At 39.2% G+C, this 24,768-nt stretch overlaps 1 protein-coding gene and 1 long non-coding RNA gene across 7 annotated transcripts in view; one reads left to right on the top strand and one right to left on the bottom strand.

The window, feature by feature from the left end:
* LOC122973615 (protein Dok-7-like) overlaps positions 1-24,768 on the top strand; it is a 38,990-nt gene that overhangs the window by 10,687 nt on the left and 3,535 nt on the right. The window contains exons 5-12 of one of the 4 annotated variants that reach the window (XM_044341283.1): positions 2,304-2,423; positions 6,718-6,816; positions 7,183-7,976; positions 9,638-9,686; positions 9,869-10,507; positions 12,485-12,573; positions 14,205-14,274; positions 22,023-22,196. In XM_044341283.1, coding sequence (XP_044197218.1) covers positions 2,304-2,423; positions 6,718-6,816; positions 7,183-7,976; positions 9,638-9,686; positions 9,869-10,507; positions 12,485-12,573; positions 14,205-14,274; positions 22,023-22,196 — 2,034 coding nt within the window. The remainder of the gene's footprint in view (positions 1-2,303; positions 2,424-6,717; positions 6,817-7,182; positions 7,977-9,637; positions 9,687-9,868; positions 10,508-12,484; positions 12,574-14,204; positions 14,275-22,022; positions 22,197-24,768) is intronic. The other 3 variants (XM_044341285.1, XM_044341284.1, XM_044341286.1) reach the window with 3 other exon arrangements.
* Positions 14,356-24,768, bottom strand: part of LOC122973619 — a 146,241-nt gene continuing 135,828 nt past the window's right edge. For 2 of the 3 annotated variants that reach the window (XR_006400100.1, XR_006400098.1), the window contains 2 exons: positions 22,274-22,340; positions 22,098-22,183 (listed from right to left, as the gene is read on the bottom strand). This is a non-coding gene — a long non-coding RNA (uncharacterized LOC122973619). Of the gene's footprint in view, positions 15,545-16,807; positions 16,974-22,097; positions 22,184-22,273; positions 22,341-24,768 lie in introns of those variants that run through there. The other variant, XR_006400099.1, reaches the window with a different exon arrangement.

The following is a 24,768-nucleotide window of genomic DNA, read 5'->3' as shown; positions in this document are numbered from 1 at the left end:
AAGATAAAGTGAAGTAATGGCATCCTGAGCAGAGAATGAAGTCACACTCCCTCTGTGTGTGTTGTTATTTAAGCCTCTCTGTTCTTTGTTTTGGAAGCTAGTCTGGTCGCGCGTGCAAATTAGTGCGTGTGAGTCCCTCTGAGTCCTCCCACGGCCGCGTCACAAACTTTTTCAAATCGCAGCTAAACAGTGCATTAAAATATGTTTCTGAAAACATTTGAGGTGAGAAATAGGCAATGCACTAACAGAAACTGTCAAACTGTCAAACTGTCAAACTAGGCACTGCCTGGTTTGACAGTTTGATCTGAGTTTCGTGAGCTGTCAGTTCAGGGGCTGCTCCCCCCCCCCAACTTTATTGAGTAAACAATGCGCACTTTTGTTTTGTTCTGAGATGCTGGTGTTATAGTGCAACAACTAGTGGGGCGGAATGACGTATATTGCACGTTTAAGAGGTGATGATTTGTCAATGGTTTGTTTACAGCTTGTTCTGCTCTGCACAAGTGGCCAAAAAAAGTTGCTGTAAATGCTGCGTCAAAGATTGTCACAATGACTCAGCATCACTTTGTTCTTTTAGCATTTCCTAAGGGATAATTCAGGTTTTTTATATCTTGGAGGGAACTAAACTATGCATGGTTAAAATGTATTTATAAAGTTATTTCTTCATTAAGGAATAAAGTCATGTTGTGGGAAAAGGTGTACTGTTGAGAGAAGCTGCTACTGATTCCATAAACTTCTATGAGTTTGTCTCACTTGGGAATAGAAATAATAGTACAGATTGTCAAAAAATGAGCTCCCTCTTTAATGGTTGCCTGTTTAGGTGTCAGATGCTGCTGTAAAAATAAGAAGTGCCTCAGTGCCTGTGAAGATTCAAGTTAATTTACACTTCCCACTTAATGACCAAATGTACTAAGTTTTGTCTCTTTGTATGTTTTATCACTGTTGGAGGAGAGAACAGGAGGGTCCGCTTAAGTTGTTTTTGTTCCTACGCAGAATCTTTATCGTGTTGTAAACCAGAGCGAGTCCTGCCACCTGTTCTCTGCTTTGCTTTAGGGTTTTTTTTTGTACTCTAGCTTCTGTCTGTGCACCTGATGTTCAGTCACCTGCTATCAAAGCTTGACATTAGTACATGAGGCTGAATTTAATCTCTTTTTAAGGCTAACATGAGTATTTATTGTGTTGGAGGACAACATAAGATGAGATACTTCTGGATCAGATCCACATCATAAACGTGTTAAGTATGCAATACATCTTCAATTTCGATTGGTGCAGACATCTGAGCAGATTTTGCCGGTGACCTTTGACTTCACTCACAGCCAGGGGAGTGTTGGGAATGTGATTAAGGTCAGCCTTGACATGGGTGGTCTCGGGGACAGGGTGACACTATGACACTATGACACTTTATTGGTGACAACTTGTAATGGACAGCCGGTTGTATTGTCAGAGGAAGGTCAAGAAAGCTCCGGGGAGCATGACCTTTGACCTTTGAGCACCTGTGATGACACTGTACATTGACTTGTAGACAAGCCAGGAGCCATAAAGAGGAAATTAGATTTTTTTTTACTTTATGAAATGTATAACAGCAGCTAAAAGAAGGGCTGGATATCAAACCTCAGTACTGTTTTTGGAATAAAATGTGTCCATTGTGCTACTGAAAACTGTTGTGAAAGTTGGCATTGAATTCTTAGATTTGTAGTTTTGTTAACTAATTTTCTGATTCTATATTTCTTGTTTGGGGTTAGTTCCTGCACAGCTGCTTGTGTTTAGACAACATTAAACATTTGATTCCTGGGTTTCTTTGTTGAATGTAAAAAGGGTTTTGTAGAAAAAAAGGTCTCTAATAAAGATAATATTGTTATTGGTACAAATAATGGTTTGTCAATTAATGAATTAGTTGATTGACAACAAAAATATTGACAGCTACTTTAATGAGCGATTAATCACTTCCACGTTTTTCAATAAAAAAATGTTTTCTCAATTATTTTTTCGATTTCGTTTCTCAATTATGACGATTTGCTGCTTCTTTTTGTCCTGTGAGATAGTAAACTGAATATCTTTGGGTTTAGGAAATTTTGACAGGCAGTTTTCGGTATTTTTAGAGATGTTATAGACAAAAGAATAAATCAGTAATTAAAATAATTGTTAGTTGCAGTCTTACCAGATATCACACTGGCTCTTAAAAAATGACATTTTTCTTATGCATTACTACCTGTAGAGTGAAATGCTACCATATATTAAACTTGACAGTGCTGAAAAAAACATAAGTGAAAACCACAAGTGACACTAACAAAGTGTGTGTTCTGCAGGGGCTGGTGTTTTTCTGCTTGCATCTGCTGAGAGTGAGCAGATCAGCTTTCTGTTCGACTGCATCGTCAGAGGCATCTCCCCCACCAGAGGCCCTTTTGGACTGCGGCCAGTTTTGCCAGGTCAGTACTGGAGCAGCTGGAGATGACTGGAAAACTCTATACAAATCTAACAAAACTCTTTTGTAAGGAATATCATCTAAAGAAAGAAAGTAGATCTCTTTGTGATGGATGATTAATAGCTGCACCGTTGCCAAGCAGTAGGAGCAAAAACTTAAGTCAACAGTTGCCATCTAAACTGTAGCGCGGCTCCCCTCCTGCGCTTCCAGGGGTTTATCATAGCTGTTTGGTTTGCTGCCTTCCTGGCATCCAACCATTTTTGTCAGAATGAGTCAGAGGATTCCTCTGTGGATGGAAATGCTTTGATGTGACTAAATCATGACTGACAGCTGTTTTTTTTACATAATTGGGTAATCCTCTGAGGCAGTTTATAATTTTAGTCAAACGTCCTAACCCCTGACTTAAGTGTACTGTGGTGAATGTAAAGCTTAGGGTCACCTTAAACATCAGTAAGAGGATAACTACTGTACTAACTGATTATAGCGGCAAATTCAATTGTCGTCTATGTATAGACAAGAGTGTAGTGCTACTGGTGGGCGAACTGGAGGATGGGCTGAGTTTCAAATAGCCAGTAGGTTGTTTTTTTTACTATTATTCCAGCAGGGTTGTCTGGCTAGATTTCAATTAGTTTAATAAGCCAAAAAAATAAAAATACACTAGTTAAATGTGAACATCATGATGTCCTTTTCTGAAAATTAGAAAACTAAAGAATAATAAGTAATCTGACAAGTGAAACAAAAAAGTACTTGCAGTGCTTGTATAATGATGCTCTGGCAAGTCTACCCTCAGCTCATCTGCTCTCCTCTTCTGCTGCCTCTCATTGTGCAAATTTGACAGTTTCTTGGCTAAAAACAGGTTTTATTTGCCAGTGCATGGCTTGTTGTAGTAAAATAACATCCATATTGTTTATTGAATTGTAGCTCCGGAAGTCAGTCAATTCGAAAGTAAAGTAATCCCCAACAATTCTGAGAATTGATAAATCATTTATCAACAATAATGCAGTACATTTGCTAGTTCCAGCTTCTCAAATGTGAGGATTTGCTGCTTTTCTTTGTGTTACATTGTTGTGAACTGTGGGTTTGAACTGATTTGACAATGTGTGCCATGGAAGACAGTGATGGTTATTTTTCACTATTTTCTGACATTTCATAGACTAAACAGTTAATTGTAAAGGTGAGAAAATGAGGGAGAGATTAAATGACAAAGAAAATTAGTTTCTTTTTTGATTTTTTTTTTTTATTAGATAGTTGACAGTGAAGGCAAGAAAGAATTGACAAGAAAGATAATCTTATCACTGGATCTTATCTATGTGATTTCTGTTTGTGACACATTGGACAGTAGATCTAATATTTCTAAAGCCGTTAAACTGCACAGCAGGAGAGCAGAAAATGTTTAACACCTTCCATTTTCTACATTGGTGGTTTTAAAAAAAAAAAAAAAAAAAAAGTTCTCTCCTAGTCTACTACTTTGAAATTTGGAGCGGGCAGCTGTGGGAGCTCGTGGATATTCTGGTTTTCACACATCTCGCTGCCCAATCGCAGGTTGAGCTCATACTCCTATTATTGTTGTGCGTAGTAGAATAAATAGCAGTGAGGATGTCGGTGGGGGAGCGAGGGGTCAAAGTCACAGTTCACACAAGCAGAGCAGCCAAAGCCTCCTAATCACTCCGGGCATGTGTGTAACCTCATCCACAGGATTCCACCGCCTCCCCTCCTCCTTCATTTCATACTCGGGTCACCCAGCGCGCTACTCTCGCCTCCCCTTTCTCTCATTTAATACTCTGTCTCTTTGCTCTCCTTAATTGCGTCTCTCTTGTTCTCTCTTATGGTTCACCTCACAGTCCTTGTCTGTATCTTTGTCCTACACAACTCCTGACTAAATCTGCTCGCCTCTCCGGTAGACGCTATTTTGATTAATTGCTGTTATGTTCCCAGGCTCACTTATCTGTTTGTCACCCTTTGTGTTCTGTAGAGTTTCCACCTCTCTCTGCTCTCTGTTTTGTCTCAAGGATACAAACTTTATTCCCACTGAGGGAATAAACTTGTCTACAAGAAAGGAAAATGCAAAACAAGCAGTCAACTAAGAACTTAAAGACCTGAACGTGCTACTTAAATTAGATGAAAAGATGAATGGTGTTTGAGGATGGCGACCAGTAAGTTAGAGAAACTAAACTAAGATTTGACATTTAAAAAATTCGGTTTTAATATTTGTAATTACAATCTATTGCTCAAATAGTTTATAGCGTATTGTTGGAGTGCAATATGTGCCTTTTAGTGTTAGTTCATTTAGTTTTGAGTCCTTAAAACCACAGACTGATGGGGACATTTGTTGAGGTGTTTTTAGAGCTGTATAATGCTAATATGGTCAAAGAGGAGAAGGAGGAGGAGGAGGAGGAGGAGGAGGAGGTCTAAGTGGAGCTTGGGTGGGAGAGGCTGAGACACTTGTCAGTGAAGGAAATGTGGCCCTAAACACACGCTCCAAAACTTGACCAGCTCAGTGTGTGGGCTTGACTTCCACTCCATTTCAACTTGGCACACAAAACATGCCGCTTATACTGACTTGAGCTGACAACACAGTGTGGTAAATAAACAAAATCCCATGTACACCAACAACAGCGTGAACAATACACGCTAATAAACAGATATTTGATTTGACTCGTCATGGCTGAATCCGAATGGAAAATGCACAGACACAGAAAAGATATGAAGGGATGAAATTAAAGTTTATCTCAGGATCTTCACTTCCTGCTGCTGTTTGATTATCAGCAACATAACGAGCGGCACGCAGCTTTTGACCTGGATTTGTTGAGAAAAGGCTATTTTTACTACTGTGCAAGTGCAAGGATTCATCTCTTGTGAGAAGTTCTCAGAAGTTGGTTTTTGAAGTAGAAACATTAAATACAGGACAGATATGAAGAAAAGAAGGTTTTTGTCTGATTGTACATTCAAAAATCGCAGCTTTTGTTAATATTGAGAGTGCTGAACTGCCATTGACCTGAAATCTCCTTATAATGAGAAAACCCATCATTTTAAAACCTTCTCACTTCACAAAGCAAATGTTCTGGTTCAGTTTTTGTGTAAAGTAGTTATTTCACACATTTAAATGTTAGATTTTGTGAGGTCTTAAACTTTCCACTTTAGCAGTACTGACAGTTATTCTACTTTTTTCTACCCTAGATTTCTGTAAGTTGCAGCAGTTTTAGACACAAACTTTCCTGAAAATGTGAAAATAAATATCTGTTGTTAGGATGCATTGTTGCACAATCTGTCAGAGAGTCAGTGCATCCTGATGTTTGTATGATGATGTGCATTGGTGGTATACAACAGTAGGACATAATGTCAAATTACAAATGACACCCTCTGTCTTTGGACATTTAATGTGGATATAGAAAAACAATATTAACAACAATAATACAATTACAATATGGATAAACAGAATGACAACATTGGGTAAAAAATACAGTATAAGATTAAAGCTTTAAGTTGGTCTTCGAGGTGAAACATAAAGTCAAAAGGAAGAAGGAGAAATTCACAATCAACACTATCATTTTTAAAAAATATGAGGACACAGTTGTAATGCATGCATGTCGACAGAGTACATGTAAGACATCCTCTAAACCGTTTGCAGAGCTCTGCTACATTTGCCACATCCTTGTTGCAGGCTTGGATAGATTTAAAACAATCGATCCCATGTTGAAGTCGACCTTGGTGGTCCAAGGTACATTAGATCCTTGCATAGCACCAACAATCTTTAGCCACCAGCAACAGCGTGCGTACCAACAGAACCACGTGGCAGCGCTATTAATAAACCCTGTAGTGTTGCACAAGTACTGCAAGGTGTTCCCCCCCCCGTGTGACCCTTCTCTCTGCCCCTCCAGAGGCCTTTACACTAGAAAACAATAGTACACAGGACTTCTCCCAAGGTGTTCGCTGCTTTACTGTTGATCTTTATCACATCGGTCCAACTCTAACATCGTATCGATTCTTGTGGATGTAGTTTGCATAATGCCACGGAATGATGAGCGAGACCCTCGTGGTAACAGTGTCACTTTGTGTTTCTCTGGCGTAGCTGGATGTGTTTTCACAGCTGTGCTTGTGTCACCGCACTACAAAATGCTCAGCTGCGTCACAGTTGATCCCATGTTTCAGCAACGGTAGTAAGACTCGCTAAACCTACCTTGTCACTCGTTAGTTTGATTAACAGCTCTAAAAGGATGTTTGTTTGCTTTTTACAATCATGATGATTTCTCAGGCTACAATATAAGTTTTATATTAATTATAAGCTCTTTTGGGTGCAGATCCAAGTGCCAGTCAGACTAATTCGGAGGAGAGGTTAAACCACGAGGCCCAGGAGCTGGAGAAACGACTGAGCATGCTCTCTCACAGGAGCAGTACAGGTAAAGTATGCTACTGTAATGTCAAACTGACTCCAACTAAATGCCTGTTTTAAAAATCATTTGTTATATAACTACCCCAAAGCAACCATAATCATTCTTTTACTGCAGTGAGACCTCTTCCCCTCCAAGGAGTGTAAATGAAACATTGGCTTTTAATCAAGTTGTACTTAGATTCAAATTAAGTTTGCAGATTTGACATTACTCACACAGCTGATTTATTGTTCCTATTATGTGGTGAATACCAGGGAAGAAAAAACAGCCTTAATGACATTATGATGCTTTAATATGTTTTATTGATGAAACCAATGTTTTTGTTAAAGCTGTTGATTGAATTCATTAAAGTTTAATAAATGTTGTCCTTGGCAGTATCATCCACCTACTGCCCGTCTGCTGGGGGAGACGACCGCAGCATATCCGGTTCCTCCGACGCTTCCGACACCAGCCAATCAGACTGCAGTATCGGCAGCCGGCTTGCCATTTGGACTGAACCGGCCTCCACCCCGTCTGAAAACATCAGCCACGTGGGCGCTAAGGTGGCGCTACAGAGCGTCGAGAAGCTCTCTGTCAACCAGGGAGGCGGAAACCGGCCTGCAGCCAAGGCGCCCCGGCAGCTACAGGAAATCGGCCGTCAGAGCTCATCCGACAGCGGCATCGCCACCGGCAGCCATTCCTCTTATTCTGGAAGTTTCTCCTCCTACACAGGCAGCCTGGATATTAACCCTGGAGAGGAGTTTGGGTCTGTTTTCAGCTTGCCTCCACACTTGGCTCAAGAGTTGAGCCCTTGTACTTGCAACGCAGTTCCAGGACATGAATACCAGGTGCCGACATCACTTAGGTATCTGTATGACACTCCCAAGAGTCTGTTACAGGAGGGAAGTGCCAAAGACAATGAACCCTCCACCTTAACTAAAGGCACTCCTACCCCTTCAGAGTCTTTAAAAGGGGTTAAAAGCAGTGCCACGACCTCTGAGGGTCACTTAGAAACTCATGAAAGACAGTCTGTGAGAGAACACTTACAAGGCCCCTCAGAGGAGAGCAAGAAAACCAAGGTGGCGCCCTCTAGTGACAGTCAACATCCTGACTCCTGTCACATCTGCAGCTCTCTCACATCTGTCTCCAGAGCCATCGTGACCATCTGTTCAGTGTGTGGTGGATTTAAGGTAAGATGGAGAATATCTCTGTGTTTTTGTGTGATTTTTATTATTTTTTTTTGTTTCAATGTACCCTTTCAACCCAGAAATACGTACATTTCTATTCTCGTCGACCATCTGTTTGCTTTAAAACTCGTCCCGAACGCGCTCTGTTGTGCAACTCACTCGTCATACAGTAGCAGCTTGTGTGAGCAGGTCTTATCATCACCGTATCATCTGTTCTGTAGCTCGCCTGTCAATATGACCTTTGTGGTATCGTGCAGGCTGATGGTGATGCCAACTAACAACTAACAGTCCCACGGCCCATCTGTCTCACGAGTTAGCGTCTCGGCAGCCAATCGAGTTTGACACTGTCATTGTATCCAGCAGATTTAGACCTTGTGAGTTGTGAGTGACTTGCAGTTTTTTTTTTCCATCTCCTTTTTACACCTCTTACTCTTGTTTGTGCACGTTGGAGGAAAAGTGTTATTTTTCTTGGGTTTGTAATGGCTCGGAGGCTTACTTACAACGGTTTCTTTGTGAGTGTTCTCTTTTTTTTTTTAATGAGCAGTACATATAAACTCCAAACTAAATGTCATCCGAGTTTAATTGCTATCATTACACCCAAGATACAAAAACGAGCTTCTGAGGTGTTGCTCTTCTTGTAAAATCTTCTCAGTCTGAACTTTATCAGCTGCTGTGTGAGGTTTAGTTGTCTTGTAATGTGAGGTTTCTTCTTGACTTGGCAATCATTGGAGTTTTATTTAGAATCATGTCTTGGTGAGTTTCTATAGCTGAAGAAAGTCCTGTTAGATTTTTGGATAAATTAGTTTTTGCTCTTTGATTCTGTTCAGATCCTGCACATGTCTGTGTAGTAATCTGCTGTACATTGTTAAATATCCTCATGCACAACAGCTCCTTAAATGTCAAGCATGAACTATAACTTAATTTGCTTTGGAAAACACAATCATTAGAACACGAGGAGCAAAATTAATGAAAGCCTTTTTCTCCTCAATGTCAATTTATTGAATACGTTAAACATACAGCTCCACCTGCTGGTAGGGCATTTAGTAAAAAAAGCAAATTGGGTTTGATTACCTGTTTTTAATGTGTGCCTGGATAAATAATCTGTTCTCTTTGTTTCACTTCAGCTCCCAGCAAACTAAATTAAACATGAGAGTTATTGGCCAGAAGCTGATGGATCAGGCATGAGCAGTGAGGGAGGGCATTTATCACCCTCAGCCTGAGCAGCACAATCCACCCCTGAAGTGTTTATTGGCTCACAGCTAAAGGGCGAGTTCAAAACAAAACATGAAACCGTTACTAAATGCATTTCACATTTTTTTTTAAATATATCTATGAGTGCATGACCATTATTTTAATGATTCTATAATTGCAGTCATGCTGTTGTTATCAGACTCAGGTTTGATCCGGCTGTTTGTGGGTAATAAATCTGCAGAAAAGAAATCAAAATGGAAGACTGGATTGTGCTCTTGCCTGGTGGATTCAGAGTGTTAATAGATGCCTCACATTGTTTAAATGTAAATTAAGTAAATTTCAAGATGTAGAGATTAAACAATTCATTGTAGCTCATATTAAAAAAAAAACAGGCTATGATGTTTGCTGCCTGGTGTTTATTTTGAGTTTGCAGTTATAGTCTAATTAGTATAATTTTCCATATCATTTCACAGGGGACACCGTTCACCCCTTCAAGTGGCTCAGCGACACCTGCCATACCAGGTAAGTGTAATTAGCTGCAAGGTTAATTGCACACTTGCATGTGTTTATTCTGGCGTGCATGAACAGATTTTGTTGCATGTTCAGAAAATAATTTCTGTAGCAGCCACAGCTTGCTGATTTGATTAAAAGATGTGCATTTGGGACAGAAATCAAAGTGTGTTGAAGGGTTTTTTTGCCTCCAGAACATCATATTTTCAACCCAGCAGATCAAAGTGTTGACAAATCACCATGCAGAACCATCACTGGCAGTGAATACAACATTGCAGTAAAGACAATTCTGGAGAAATCCTGCGTCTCACATGGATCTAGTAGCATCTGCAGCTCAGAAAAGCAAACAGTGAAGACGAGTGAGGAATCACTGTTGCCAAAAAAAGGAAGAGAGAAATTAGCCAATCTCTTAGCTGATCTGCTAGGCTATCCAAGAGCGGGTAGAGAGCCAGAGGCAAAGCCTAACAGACTGAACTTGTATGAGTCAATGAGCCCTGCATTTGGAAATGAGCTCAAATCGGCACCAACTGGCACCTGCGTACCATTACAAGATCCCCAGGAAGACAAGAGAGCTGTCATTTATGAAAACTGTTTAAAGTGTCAAGGAGAACACTGTCGCCCTCCTCCACGCGTTGTACCTCCCGAAATGTACCGCAACAGAAACATTTCCACCTCACAAACCTTTCCAACTGGGCTGCACCCGAAGAAAAGTCAACAACATGAAGCTGCTACTAATGAGGAGCTGCAATATGAAGCTCACGGTCATGGATCACAGAGCGTGGACGGGCCGTGTCAGTATGAAGAGATGAATGGTCAGACAGTGACCAGTGAAGGTAAGAGGCCTCTTCAGCTGATTACAAAGCTCCTGCGTCACATTTGGTGTCCTTTTCCTCTTCAGTCCTTCGAAATGGACCCTATCTTCTGTTCTTCTCTTTGTAATCAATAAAAAACCACTTTCCTCCGGGCTTCTTTGGTTTAATCATCTGCTTGTTTTCTCTCTGCACTCTATGATGTTTCTTTTTGTGGTGTTGCTTGTACGACTGAGCATTTTAAAGTCCGAAAAAAGAAAATTAGAAACGAAATATAGGCTTTACTGCAGTTTACTGATATGAGAGTTTAAAAGGAATTTGGTACCACTTTCTAATAAGACACCTTTTTATAAAGGGTTTATAAAATTGTAACTATTAGTTTAAATAAATGGTTAATAAATTGTTAACTAAGGTTTTATAAATATAGTTATAAGGACAGCAATCTCTTTTAGTGATTGGACAATATGGCGCCTACTTTCCGCCAAAGAGCTGCAGAATATCTTGATCCAAATCAATTTATTGACCTATTATTAAGCGTTTATTAATGTGTTATCAACATTTAATGTGTTATTTAACATTTAACACTATTAGTGCCAAATAAAAAGGCTTTTTCATAACCTGACTAAAATCTGTTTTCAGTTTATAACTGATCTTTAGAGCATTAGCCATTAATAAAGCATTAATTAACACTATAAACCCTTTATAAAGGGCACATTACTAGGAAGTGGTAACCAAAAAATCTGATACTGGTATATTATCAAAAAAATACTTTTATACAATACCTTTAAGCTTATTAAAGTTGTTATTATCAGCTCTCTGCTGAACAAACTATGTAGTGGCAACACTGCAAAATCTCAAACATGCAGAATCTTTAGCATTTCTGCGCTTCGATTTCTTGTTATCTATTGGCTATTGACAACATATATGGTGATTAGAGCCAGACAGATCATTGGGCCATTTATATCAGCCAATATCGGCTTATTGCAGATATATTGGTATACGTGGTGGCCGACAAGTAACAAGAAAGAGAAGAAATTACAGTGCAGAAACGTCAAAGATACTTATGAGGTTCTTTAGAAACTGTGTTTCTCTTACGTAGTTTGTCCACCAGAGAGAGCTGACAAGTTTATCTTTCAGTTGGAGCACCCTGGTAGCCGAATGCTTACTGCGCATGCCGCATAACCTCAACGTCCCTGGTTCGATTCCAGCCACGGACCTTTGTTGCATGTCATCTCTCTCCACTTGTTTCCTGTTTGCCTCTTCACTGCCCACTATCTAATAAAAGCAAAAAAAAAAAAAAATGCTGGAAAAAAAATCTTTCAGGTTTATTTTTCAACTGTTAAGATGACCTGCTCAGTAAATATCTCAGTTACAATTCTTAATTTTGTATGTATTAATGTAAAAAAAGAGACTATGGGCAGATATTGTCAGATTTTTAAAGTTTCACATGTCAGTATCAGTCTCAAATCCAGTATAAGTCGGGCTGATACTGATACCAATACCAACGTATCTGCAATACGCTTAAGTCAGATAATATTGTCAGTCAGTAAGGCCCACTGATATGAAGGCTTTCCACATTATTTAACTGAAAGTATTAGCGATATCAGAGTGTTTCAGTATTGTTAGGGTTGGGTTTGACGTTTGCACAGGACGCGACACTAAACCGTCTGCTGCATGTTCAAACTCTTTCCCAGCATGCATATTGTGATGTGTCTGTCCCTTGTACATAATCCAATACAGCCCTTATTGAGAGTAAAGAGATGCTATTTCACCTTTGTGTAATAATTTTACAGTATTTTGAAATGATTAATCAATCCATTGTTAATTGTTCCCATCATTGGATTTGCAGGAATTCATGCATTTATACCCAACAAGCACTTTGTCTGCTTTCATTCACAAAATGGATTAAAAAGAGAACAATGTGGGATTATTTTCTTCACTGGATATTGGCACATATGGTTTCTTATATTTAAAGCACACTATATTTTTCTCCACCACCAGACAAAAGGCTTAATAGTAAAGAGGAAAGACGCAGAGCTGATCCTGCTTATGAGATCATGGAGAGTCGGGCACCAGAGAGAAACTCAGAGGTAGGCCAATCCAAAACTCTAATCCGCTTTATGCTATCAACTGCTCACACATTTTGGCTGTGTAGCTCATTGTGCTCCGAGTTCAGCCAAACATTTTTGTGAAAAAATCAGATATCAGGGGAATACAAATTGATTGGGATTATAAAGACGGAATAACAGCTCATATGTTAGTTTTTTAAAGCAGCTCAATTAATATCTGAAATTGAATTTAGCAGCTCTGAACTTCTTGTCCAGTGAACTTCTTGAGTGTTGGATTACAACATTTTGGGGGCTGTAGTTTGTGGTGCCGTTAAATTTGCAGGTGTTTCTAGTGGGTAGACACTTCTAAAACACTTTTAACAGAACTGATCATCATAATTTTCATGAAGGTACATTTTATTGCAGGCTGGATAAACTGCATTAGTTTTAACCAGTTGCAAGTAGTAACTGGCAAATGAGTGTATATTATGATAAACAGAAATAAATGTACCTACATGTTGAAAACTACATGTTGCATGATATACAGTATATCCAGGGTTGGCTCACTTGTGATAATGTTCATCCTGATAACTGTTTACTGGCTAGCATAAATGGCTAAAGGCCAGTTCTGGGCTGTGGCTCATTGGTTGAACCTCTGGTTAAATGTCACTGGTTGTTGTAGCTAAATTAACAATTTAGGTGTGGTGGTAGACAGATTTTTTTTTTAGATTTCAGAAAGCTAGCTAGCCATTTTCCCCTTTTTTCAGTGTTTACACTAAGCTTAACACTAGATTTTAGATTTTACATTTAATTTTAATATTACTGTATATTTCATAATTATTATTACCTAACTTCTATTCTATTTTTATACCTCTCTGTGGCGTTTGTGGGTGTTAACACCAAGACACATTCTTTGTATGCTTGCATACTTGGCTAATAAAACAGATTCAGATTCAAAGGTCAGATATGCAGCTTCTGGCTCCAGCTCCGTACTTAACACACAGACTCTATCTCTGAATATTGAACTGTTCCTTTCATTACACGGCATACAAACAATTTATTTCGGAAATTAAGATTGATAATTTAATAAATTCAGTTTATTTCACAGCCTTTCATTTGTTTTACTGTCTGGAGTGCTCTGTAATGGAACATAGACATTGAAAAATGATGCTAGTAGTTGAAAATTCAAGAACCCATCTGCTGGGAAATGTAGCAATAAAGTAAGTTACATCAGTTCATTACCGATATCAGCTTTTATGCACTAGGCTCATTCATCCTGAGCATGATGATGGTCCCATCAAGGAATCCTTCACAGTGGCCTCTGTGACACTAAGAGCAATATGACTGTACTCCACCACCGATGTTCACACCATCATGGTTTAGTTGGCAGTCTGGAACCACAGATTATGGGGCCGCAATTTGAAAGGCATGGTCATCCATCCATAACAATGAGGCATCGCAGACATATTTCCACATGTGAGACATAGGCCTGAGCTTTCCATAAATCCTGAATATCAGCCTCTCTGCTTATAAATACTCCCAACATGTCCACTGAGCTGATGAGGAGCAAGTCATTGTCACACTTCTTATGTAATAAACCTATGCGCAGGGTATAGGCTAGTTATTCACTGCAAATTCTAATGAACCGTGCTTCCTGTTGGTATGTCTTGCAGGCAGAAGAGAAAAGCAAGTATGAGCTAATGGGCAGCTGTGGTCAGCAGAGGTTCCTTCAAGAGACTGAAGGTGAGTGAGACATCCCGACATCAAATAATCAACATAATAAGGTTGTTTTTAGGTTTATTTTCCAACCAGACCAGTCAAGTATATGCAGATTATTGGAATGTAGCTGCACAAATGGATTCTATTTTTTCTCAATGGACCATTTTAATTTTTTTTTTTTTTTTTAAGTGCTCTGAACGCTTTCAGCTGTGCATTACCCAGGCTTCTTACAATAACCAGGACCCACTTACGGAAAGTGAATTAAATTGATGAGTCATGCACCTGAATCAACATAGCCACAAACACATCTCCTATGGCTTGGCGTGCATGAATTGAAATGAATAAATAAATAAAATGAGGCTCATCTAGCGTCCGAAATAGCAAGCTGGCAGGACACACATAATGTTTACTTTACTTCATTCAGGGTGATGGAGTACAACATTGATGGGAAGCGGCTACCTATACATAGCACATGCAGTACGGCATAAGTTATATCTCATGTTCATGACCACTGTAAATGAATAGTTTTACTCTCTGTGAATGATTTGTGCCTCTCATGTGTCATCATTACATTCAAGTCACAGAAATAAGCATTGGTTTTTCTGAGAGATAAATCCCTGGCGATCTCTTGAAAAAACAGGTCTGTTTTGAAGTTATTTACAGAGTAAAGCTTTGTTATCAGGTATCTATAATAAAGAAATTTTCCATTATTTTGTATTTTCATGCTGCATCACTTTCAGCTATCATTCACCTGGGAAACAGGTTAAAGGTCAAACATGAAAGTTCATTCTCTAACTTGGTAATAGTAGTTTATAGTAGTTAGTAGTTTGTCTACTTAGAAGTTTTCAACCACGGCATCATGAAAATTTATTTCTTCATCTGCATTTTATGTAACACCACAATCTTGAGTTACGTAAGAGCCAATTGTGTCAAGAGAAAACACACATATGTAACCAAACAGAGAGTGCGGTGACGCTTGACAGGATACCTGCCCTGAAGTGAGGTGAGAGGACAGTTGTCAGGGGACGTTTGGCCACTTAAGCATCCCACACCCAGAAACATGCCCTCAGTCTAATGCACACCTGCTCTAGAAAGTACCAGCGGCTGTCACAATGTGGCACCAAACCCATCAGTCATGTTCATGTACCTACACACACACGCAGCTCGGCTCCCATGTCATCTTTTCCATCATCCCCCCATCATCCTGCCTCAGCAGGCAGTTAATGGACGGGGACGTGCAGGAGGTGGCCAAGTCCAGCAGCTCAGGTTTACGTGACATGCAGGCTCGATGGATCTGAAACGAGGACAAAATTTTATAGTTAGGTAACACTTTATATCAGAACAGCTTGATCTCCTGATTTCATATAACAGTGCAGCTAGCAGCTAAGGCAGCTGATGTTATATTAACTTATTTAGATTCCACATTAACACAGTTGGCTACTCTGGTGTGTAGGCATTAAGGTTTCTAGTGGGACGGTTTTACCTGTGGCACTGCTTGCCTGAAGGCTCCTACTAACAACCTTGCAGGTTTATTGCATGTCACACTATGCAAAATGGGTCTAGCAAAATCTTGATTGCAATCAGTGTCAGACTGTACAATATTAGTTTTGAGGCACGTCAGATGTGCAGTGAATTCCTGATGAATTGTAGCACTATTTTATAAAGGTACAATCAATCTGTGTGCTATATTCATGTTTTTAAAATGCAGCAAAACAGAAAACAAGCTTTGACTATACCACTACCACAGTTATCTTATTCAAAAATGTGAGTCAGTTGTTTTTTTGGACCGTTCTGTTTTTATTGAGAGAATAGAGCAAATTTAAACTCTCACATTGGCTATTCATCCTTTTTCTTTTAACATGAACATACAAATAACTGAAGAGAGTCAAACAAATAATACAGGGAATAAAATAACATCACCGAGAAACAAAAGTGGGAGAATAAGAGCAATAATAAAAAGAATGAACCTACTCACCTCAGTATATTAAATTAAGACAGCGCAGCAAGGGCATAGACAGGCAAACACACCTGTATATTTTATAGAATATCAAAGGTAGTTGCTTTATACAAAGCAGGTGCCTGTATACAGAATAGAGATCTCAGCGAGTGTATTTTGCATCATTTTGTCATGTTGGCTGGTTTGTAGACGTTAGTCATGGCAGCTGTCACTTTGTGGGAATTTGGTGCTAAGTTTTGGATGCTGTCAGAGTTGATGCTGGCTGCTTATGTTCCCTAATTCTTAAAATTGGCCGTTTGTGGACATGTCTCACAGTGCAATCTAGGACCACTGTTCATAAGAGAAAAGAGTTGCACAGTGTATAGGGGCCTTTAGTCTCAAGGGTAAGGGTTTAATCTGGTTGCTTTGGTGTATTTAGAATTGCTCTTGTCTACGTAATTGCTTTTAGGTGAGAAATCTTCAAAATTTAAACATTTGGGGGTCACACTTTGGATAAAATTTACCCACTACCATGGAGACCAGGCTTGAATCTCTGGCTATGTTACCTGTGGCTTGGTGGTGAGTTGCAAGGGGGAATCCAGCGAGCTTGTTACTACTTACTGGTCGGTCTGTGCACCTGCTCATGGGAGCAAGGGTCGCAAGGTCGAAAGACGCAGCTGGCACTGCTGTGTTTAGAGGGGGAGGCCACGGCTGACAATCCCTCCCAGGGCATGGTTGGATTTAGCAGCGACAAAGACGATGTTGAAGGGTCATTGGGTTTTCCAAACTGCGGAGAAAGAGGGTAAACATTTCAGAAAATCATCTTCATGGCAGCGTTCTTTTAGCATTTGGCATTACCATTTCCAATGGTTGGGGTCATACAAGTAATCTTTATGTAATCTTTTTAATTGAAGTAAAAATATGACGAATCAAATGTGGACTTAGACTGTAGGTGTTCTACTTTATGAGAAAACTGCAATATGTGTCTCAAATGTTGGCATTTTGAGCACAATCTTGACTCCATTGGATCCACTCAGGCATGTTTTCAACTCCACACCACAGCTTAATGTCTGTCTGCTACAATAACATGTGAAAGGCTGAAAACGAACTTGAACATGTCTCTCACCCTGAAGACACAGCTGTCATTAGACTTGTGTTTTCCCCTCAGAAGCAGTTGACTTTTTGAATTCAGGTCACTAAGTGCAGCCAGGTATCGCCTCAAACATCTCCCCTAGAGGCTTTGCAAAGTGTATTATCGCAAAGTCCCCCCCAGCCTTGAGCTGTGGGCGAACCCACCGTTGTAATGGCACCCATTATAAAACAGCGCACTTCTGCAAGGGCTGGTTGGTGTCTGATCAATTAGGAATCAGGGCTGTTAGACGTTGCCAAAGGCTGCACCCGCCGAGACTCTGCTGGCGTCTAATGGCCTCCCACTGATTGTACGAGTGTTCCTTGGGGTTGATGCTTCAGAGTTGCGGGTAATGGCCACTACCCGCTGTCACTTAGTAAGAGTCAATAGCAGGTGAAATCTTTTTTTGTACCCAAGTGTTACATATTACGCAGCTTCTGCACAGCATTTACAGCACTGCATCTACATCATAGTGTAGTTGTATAACACCAGTAACAATACAGATACAATTAAATCATGATTATCTTTAAGGTTACTGTGAAAAGTAAAATGTGTATGTGTTTATAAAGTGTTTCAGAATACAGTAGGATCTTGACACATGTGATGGAGCATTATTTACTTAAAGAAATATGTTTATTTCACTGTATTTACTGTTAGATGTCTATAATAACCATTATCTTCTTGTTTCGAGCTGTTAATGCCCTAAGTATGAACTGCTTTCTGTTGCTGCACTGCAACTGCTGTTGGGACTGTCTCACACGTGACGGCACACGCAGTTATAAAATCTATTTTTCAGTCATCTAGATATTCTCTTTTATCTTCAAACGTCAGCACTCTCACAGTGACTGACACAAGATCAGCAGCGTTTGTTTCCTTTCCATACGGCGTGTTTTATTGTGAAGTGCTGGTGGAGGATCTCAGTAAGAGTCTCAGCTCTTTGTTTATTGAATTGTAGGTTAAAGTTCTTTTTTTGGGGGGGTGGAAAACCTGAGTAAGTGTGAAATTGTTGATTAGAGAAAGAAGGTGGTAGATCCATAGAGAGGACAAGAAATGGCTTGGTGGATTTGTAACTGTAGTGGCTTGTCAGTGATGTTTTTATCACAACTTTGTATGATAGCTGGTGGAGATGTTAGTCAGTGGAGTGTGTAGTTTTTTTCTGTAACAGCTATACTTCCATTGGCATTTATGCATTTATATGCAGTTTATACACACACTATAATGTACTTATAACCAGATATAAGCATGTTTTAAGTGTTTATTAATGTATAGCATTTGTCAACAATTCCAACTTGTCTTCTCATGAAGACACAATTTACATTATTACAACTATGGTGTCATTTATTATCTGTTTATACAGCAGCAAAATGCATTAATAAATGTTTATATCTACTTACAACTACATTATAATGCGTTATAAACATTTATTAAATGTTTTTATGCAGTTTAAAATGCTAAACAGGGGAACTTAATTGATGGTAACACACTTGTCTTTGGTTTAAAGTTAACACTCACCAACTTACAGGCTTACAGGTCGGTGGTGATTCCTATAAACAGTAAATGTAATTTCAGCAGTGTGTGAGTTTATTTGGCTTTATTGTCTCTCAGTTGTTATATTTGCACAGAGGTAACATCACAAATAAATGTTCAGGAGAAACTGAGCTTATATTTGCTTTTCACCAACAGAAGTACCCCTGTTTTTTGAAGGTTGTTGCCATTTTTGCAGCATTGTACTGTAGATAAATTTAATCCAGCTGTTCAGTGGCAAACAGTATTTATTCAGCCAGCAATGAACTTTACTCTGCACCTCTTTATCCTGGGTGGCTGTTAGGTTTATGACGGGTAAAGCTATCGGGGGCTTCCTGTTGTCACTGGAAACCAACTATCAAGCACAATAAATTACACAGACAAAGCACTTTAGGCAACACCGTGGCTGTAATTTATGTGTTTGACAGGAAAAGCTATTCAGTTAAAATGGGTTGAGGCGACATTTCTTGTTAGTTTTACTTCACACCTTTTTTTTTTCCTGCGGACTGCACTATTTGATCAGTTGCATGGATTCTTGAAACACTGGCTGTTATTATGCAGAATATGATACCGTTTGTCTTCAACATCAAGTCAAAGTTGAACTGTAGTCAACTTTAATTAGTCTGTTTTTGAATACATTAGACTTAGAGTAATTGCACAAATGTACATACTTTTAAACATTGATTTACTCATTTTAAATAGAGAAGTTTAGTGTGTTGTTTTGTAGCTCTGTTGGTGCAGCAGATATTGGGGAGGAAAAAGAAATGAACTCATCTGCATTTGTTTTTTATATATTTTTAAAGTAGGGGCATTTTGGCATTTTTTCAATGAATAACATTTACATAAAAAATATATTTAGGCTGGATTTTTTTTTATTTTACCAGCATGTAGCTGCTCTTGTATAAGGTTTATTGGAATAATAAAGGTATCAGCTTATCAGGATTTTGAAGAAAAACATGACATACTGGTCAGTAAATGCACCAGCATGTTTTCACATGTCTCAGGCATTCAATATTGCATATGGAGCTTTGCATAAAGTTTACAGCAGCATAACAGAATTGACAGGATCGCTCGATGGTGGAATTAAAAAGGCAATAAGTGAGTGTTTTACTGCCCCATTGCACAAAATGACCATAATGCATCTCATAATTTATCCCTGGGACCTATCAGCTAATTATGCACAATTAGCCTCTGGGGGAGAAAAGGGCAATTCAGTGGGATACAATGTGTTCCAGTCTAACTGCTGATCCAGTATCTGCTTCTGCGCTTTACTGCTGGAACTGGATAATGTCGCTGCCTGCATATAGTCACTTTATTACAGATACCTGTATTTTAATTAATCTAACTGACTCGAGGCTCTTGGTAAGTACTATTCAAGAGTTAGTCCATCTTGAGGGGAGATATTCTGGCTTTTGATTAATGTTAGAAAAAAATGTTACAAATAATTACTGCCTAAGGATAAGGCTGGTTTTATTTTATCTTTTTACGATTGTCAATAAATCCTATGAAAAAATGAAAACCTACAATGAATTTATCCTGCTACATATTGTCTGTGTAGCCACAATCTGGTAGAATTCATGCTGCTGTGTGCAATAGATCTATATTATTGTCCAAAAACAGTTACAAACACATAAAAGAGCCATCCTGTTGCATGATGGTGACATATTTCTAATTACAATGAACACAGCCGGTGCAGAGACGTCCTCTCAGGAGTGTGAACAAAACTGTATCCTCAAGCAAAACACTGCCAGACATAAAGCTTCTTTATGATAGATGCTATAAAATCCACTGCCCATGCTCATGAAAGAATGAAAGAGTTGTAGTCCAGATACAACTGCACAGCTATTTAATGTGTTTTTAATGGTTTTTGGATGGTTGGAGTTATTTGGCAGGGAGATGCAGTATAACTTATCAGGCTACACAGACAAAACTTGTTACCGAAACGAGTTGGTTTCTGGTCTCTTCGATGGAATTTGTTTCTAAAAGTAAAAAGATAAATCAACACCAAGGTTCACAGTTTTAAGGAGAATATGGCTATGCTACTGACGAAGCTGCACTGACGCAAATGAACAAACCTGAGCTTCATTACTTCACTACAGGTTACCTGTCACAATATGTCAAGCCTGTTGCAAGACATCTTGATGTCCTGTTTGATAGCAATTTATGCTTTGAGTAACATATCACAAAGCTTGTCCAATCATGTTTTATCAGCCCCCCCCACGCCCTCCCACCCCCTTATTATTGCAACAGCCTTTTCTCTTGTCTTCTTCTCTTGTCACTTTACATTGGCTCCCTGTTTGTTTAAGGATTGATTTTAAGATCTTATTGATTACCTTTAAGACTCTTTATGACCTGATTCCAGATTACGTTTTAGACCTTTTAATCCCTTACGAACCTTTGCGTAGTTTGACATCCTCGGACAGAGGTCTTCTGTCTCTTCCGGAGTCCAGGCTGAAAACTAAAGGGGACAGAGCCTTTGCTCTTTGGAGCGACCTGCCCAAGGAAACAAGGCTGTCTGGTGTGGCACTCAGTTGGTGTTGGAATAAAAATTAGTTCCCAACTGGGATAATTCACATAAACGCCCCCTCAAGTCAAATCAAGATTTTGGTACACGACTTGCTGAAAGTTGACGTCATAAACACAGAAACACGGCGAACAAAAGTAAATGTTCAGTTGATGGCAAGAAAGTTTTTACTAATTCACGTATTGCATATCAATTTTTTGCTCACATGTAATTTGTAATATGGTATTAGGTTGTAACTGTTAGTAGAGTGACCTAGATTATTTATTAGCATTGACCTTGATAACAAGTCAGGTAAAGCAATATTTTAGTTGTTTTAGGGAATGTACTGGTGCAGCAACAAGTCTAGGACAAAATACAACACATCGTCTTTGTAGTGTCCATATTGTTTCCACATTATGACTAAAAAGCTCATGAACAGACAGAAGTCACACACCGAACTCGGGGAAATGGGAGCATGTGAGGAGCACCTGAATGCAGCATGAGTCAGTGTCTTCTTTCATCGGAAAGCATTTCCTGATTTTACCTGAACTACCTGCTTATTTTACTTGACTTTATATTTTTGCATTTTACTCCCTTTGTGTTTTATGATGTTTATTATTTTATGGCTTTTAGTTACTATTATTATTATTATTAACAAGTCGTTATTCTTGCATTGACAGGAGCAGTGTTCGTTTTCCCTCCGGAGGCACCGCTCCCTGAAAGGCCTCGGGGTGAAGGTGTGACATACGTAAATATTCCTGTCAGTCCCACATCCAAGAAGCAGCTCAACTACATGGAACTGGAGCTGCAGGAGCCAGGCACCCGAGGGACTGCCGCACATCTGCCAGCACAGAGTAAGAACAAAACTGAAATAACCTCTAATAAGAAAAAGCGCTGATCTGTTAAGCAACAGTGATCTGATCTAAATCACCATGACCAAAGCTTCCAGACTTGTTCAGACAGCAGCCGTGTTGAACAGGTGGGACAGAAAACACCAGCTGTGGAGGAAAATCTACTGTTAATGTTGTGTAGGAAGATGCATCAGAAAATCACTTAGTACCAGAGTATCAAGAGTACTAACAAACAAGATCATAAACTAACTTCCTGACACATTGTTGTTAACAGTTTCTTATTTGGTATCAGTCCAGCCTCTCTGGACACATTCCTCTTTAGGATTTCAGTTTTTCCCCTGAAATGTTGCAAGAGTAATTGCGGATAAGTAACTGATAACACATTGCTCAACATCTTTCAGCTCCTTTATCTCTGAAGAGCTGTTTTGACCTGTTACTTACAGTCATCCATTTCTCAATTATTTCCTCTGAACTATCACAAATTTGTAAATGATACTAGGGCTGAGTGTTGAATTTCAGTAGTTTTTTTTGGAACCAATCAAAATGTGTGAACCCAAAAATTGGCCCTGATTACCTGTTTGGTTTCAATCTTGTTTACTTATCTTTAACCGTGTTAGAAGCGCGGCTCTAGGGATCTGTCTGTCGGGCAGCCCAGACTGAAATATCTCAACAACTATTGGACAGATTACCATTTTGTACAGACAGTCGTAGCAGGTGGAAGTTCTCACTTATCCTGAGAAATATCTCAGATAAGTGAAATGTCTCTTGATGAGATCAGTGTTTAGGAACCTTGAATTTTGTGTGAATCCTACAAACTTTTGTGATTCCCTTGATCCCCTTTTTCTCTAGTGCCACCATGAGTTTGACATTTTCGGTTTTCCATGAAATTTGGTGCTGCCTCACAGAGCTGCTAGCATGACTGTAGATTCTTGATCTTGTTTAATGAGATATTTCCTGATCTATTTAAATCTATTTTTTTTTTAACTGCTGATCCAGTATCTGCTTCTGCGCTTTACTGCTGGAACTGGATAATGTCGCTGCCTGTATATAGTCACTTTATTACAATTTTAGACTATTTTATTTGAAATTCTTGTATGAATGATTTTGTTTAGATAACATTTAACATTTGAAGAATTTGGCTCCTATTGTTATGTGTAAAGAAAATAATTTGTATGTAAAGTATTAAGTATATGGTATTTGGTATAAAACTTTATAGAAACATTTCAGGTGATACACAGCTCTAGAGTGGAGTTGTAATATTCAGGTAATGTCAGTGATATTGCAGTATTGTATTTACCCTCTTTGAAATGATAATTCTGCCAAATTTTATATACTTTAGTGACATTTGTGGCTGGACTAGGCACATAGCACTCCTGTTATTAGAAGCTTATATTAAACCCTACTTAGTTTATATCAACTCACTTACACTGACTGTATAAATCTTAATCATTGCATAAATCTGTGCAAACAGGCCCTCAATGGACACACTCTAAATGCCAATCATCATCATTGTAACGAACTTGAAAAGAATTTGTGCTTTTTGCTTTTATATATTCATATCTCTGTTAGAAATTCTCATGAATTTCTAATGGGGATCTTTTTTATAGATAAGATGTGAGCAGCTTGTAATGCAAAGTTTGAATGTGAGAAAAAAAAATCTGCTGTCTGAATAAATTAAAATCAAAGCAAAGTGACCTCAGCCGTAGCCTTATGCTCATGTCTTTGTTCATACAGCGCACAAGGTTTTCTTATTTGTGCTCATGTTCTGATGCACGGCGCGTTGTGGAAATTCATCTTTTAAATGACACATTTTCTGTTCAAATCCTTCAGACAGATTGAAAAGAGCCAGAATATCGATATCAAGCGAGGATGACAAGACACTCTAGATACATGATTGCTCTGTAATTCCATTTCACCTCGTCAGAGTTACAGGAATCGCTTCTCACCATTTGAGCTGATTTCCCCTCGTCTCACTAAAAGACAGCTGAGTCCTTGTCATCGGAGATGATGGTAGTGAACTGTAATTGACGGACACGTCGGCTATTAGCATCATTGCCCTCAGGAATACGAGGAACGCTCGAGCCTTGACATGAGAGAGGTTAATATCTGATGTCAGCAATACAGCTTATATCCCGGCATGCAGCCTCATTAATCTGTCACCTGGGAGGAGGGGTGTCCCATCTCGCCACTGAAAGGGGGTCACAGGGCATTAAGATCACAGCTGTGAATTCACCGGCTCTGATGGGATCCTCCTCCATGGACTGTTGATGTGTTGTGGGGAGCTGGTTTTGAATTCCTCTTTACTTTATGAGACTGTAAGACATATAACTCCAGCAGCAGACAGAGATACAGTGACATGCACTTTAGTGATACTCATGCACAAGCGGGGTGATCCTGCATCTGCGATTAAACCTTGACATCTTGCGCTTATTTGATTTTCACACAAGGAAGGGCACCGAATTATGGTAATGCCAGTGGCGCGCATATGGCAGACTATTCAGTGCATGAGGAGAATTTTAAAAGCTGAATCATTTGCATTTTCTTCTGCTTTGTGTGGCAACGCTCACCCGCGCTC

The sequence above is a fragment of the Thunnus albacares genome, chromosome 22 (assembly GCF_914725855.1).
Source record: "Thunnus albacares chromosome 22, fThuAlb1.1, whole genome shotgun sequence".
Classification (NCBI taxonomy): Eukaryota; Metazoa; Chordata; class Actinopteri; order Scombriformes; family Scombridae; genus Thunnus; species Thunnus albacares.
This window is presented reverse-complemented; position numbering and strand designations above follow the sequence as displayed.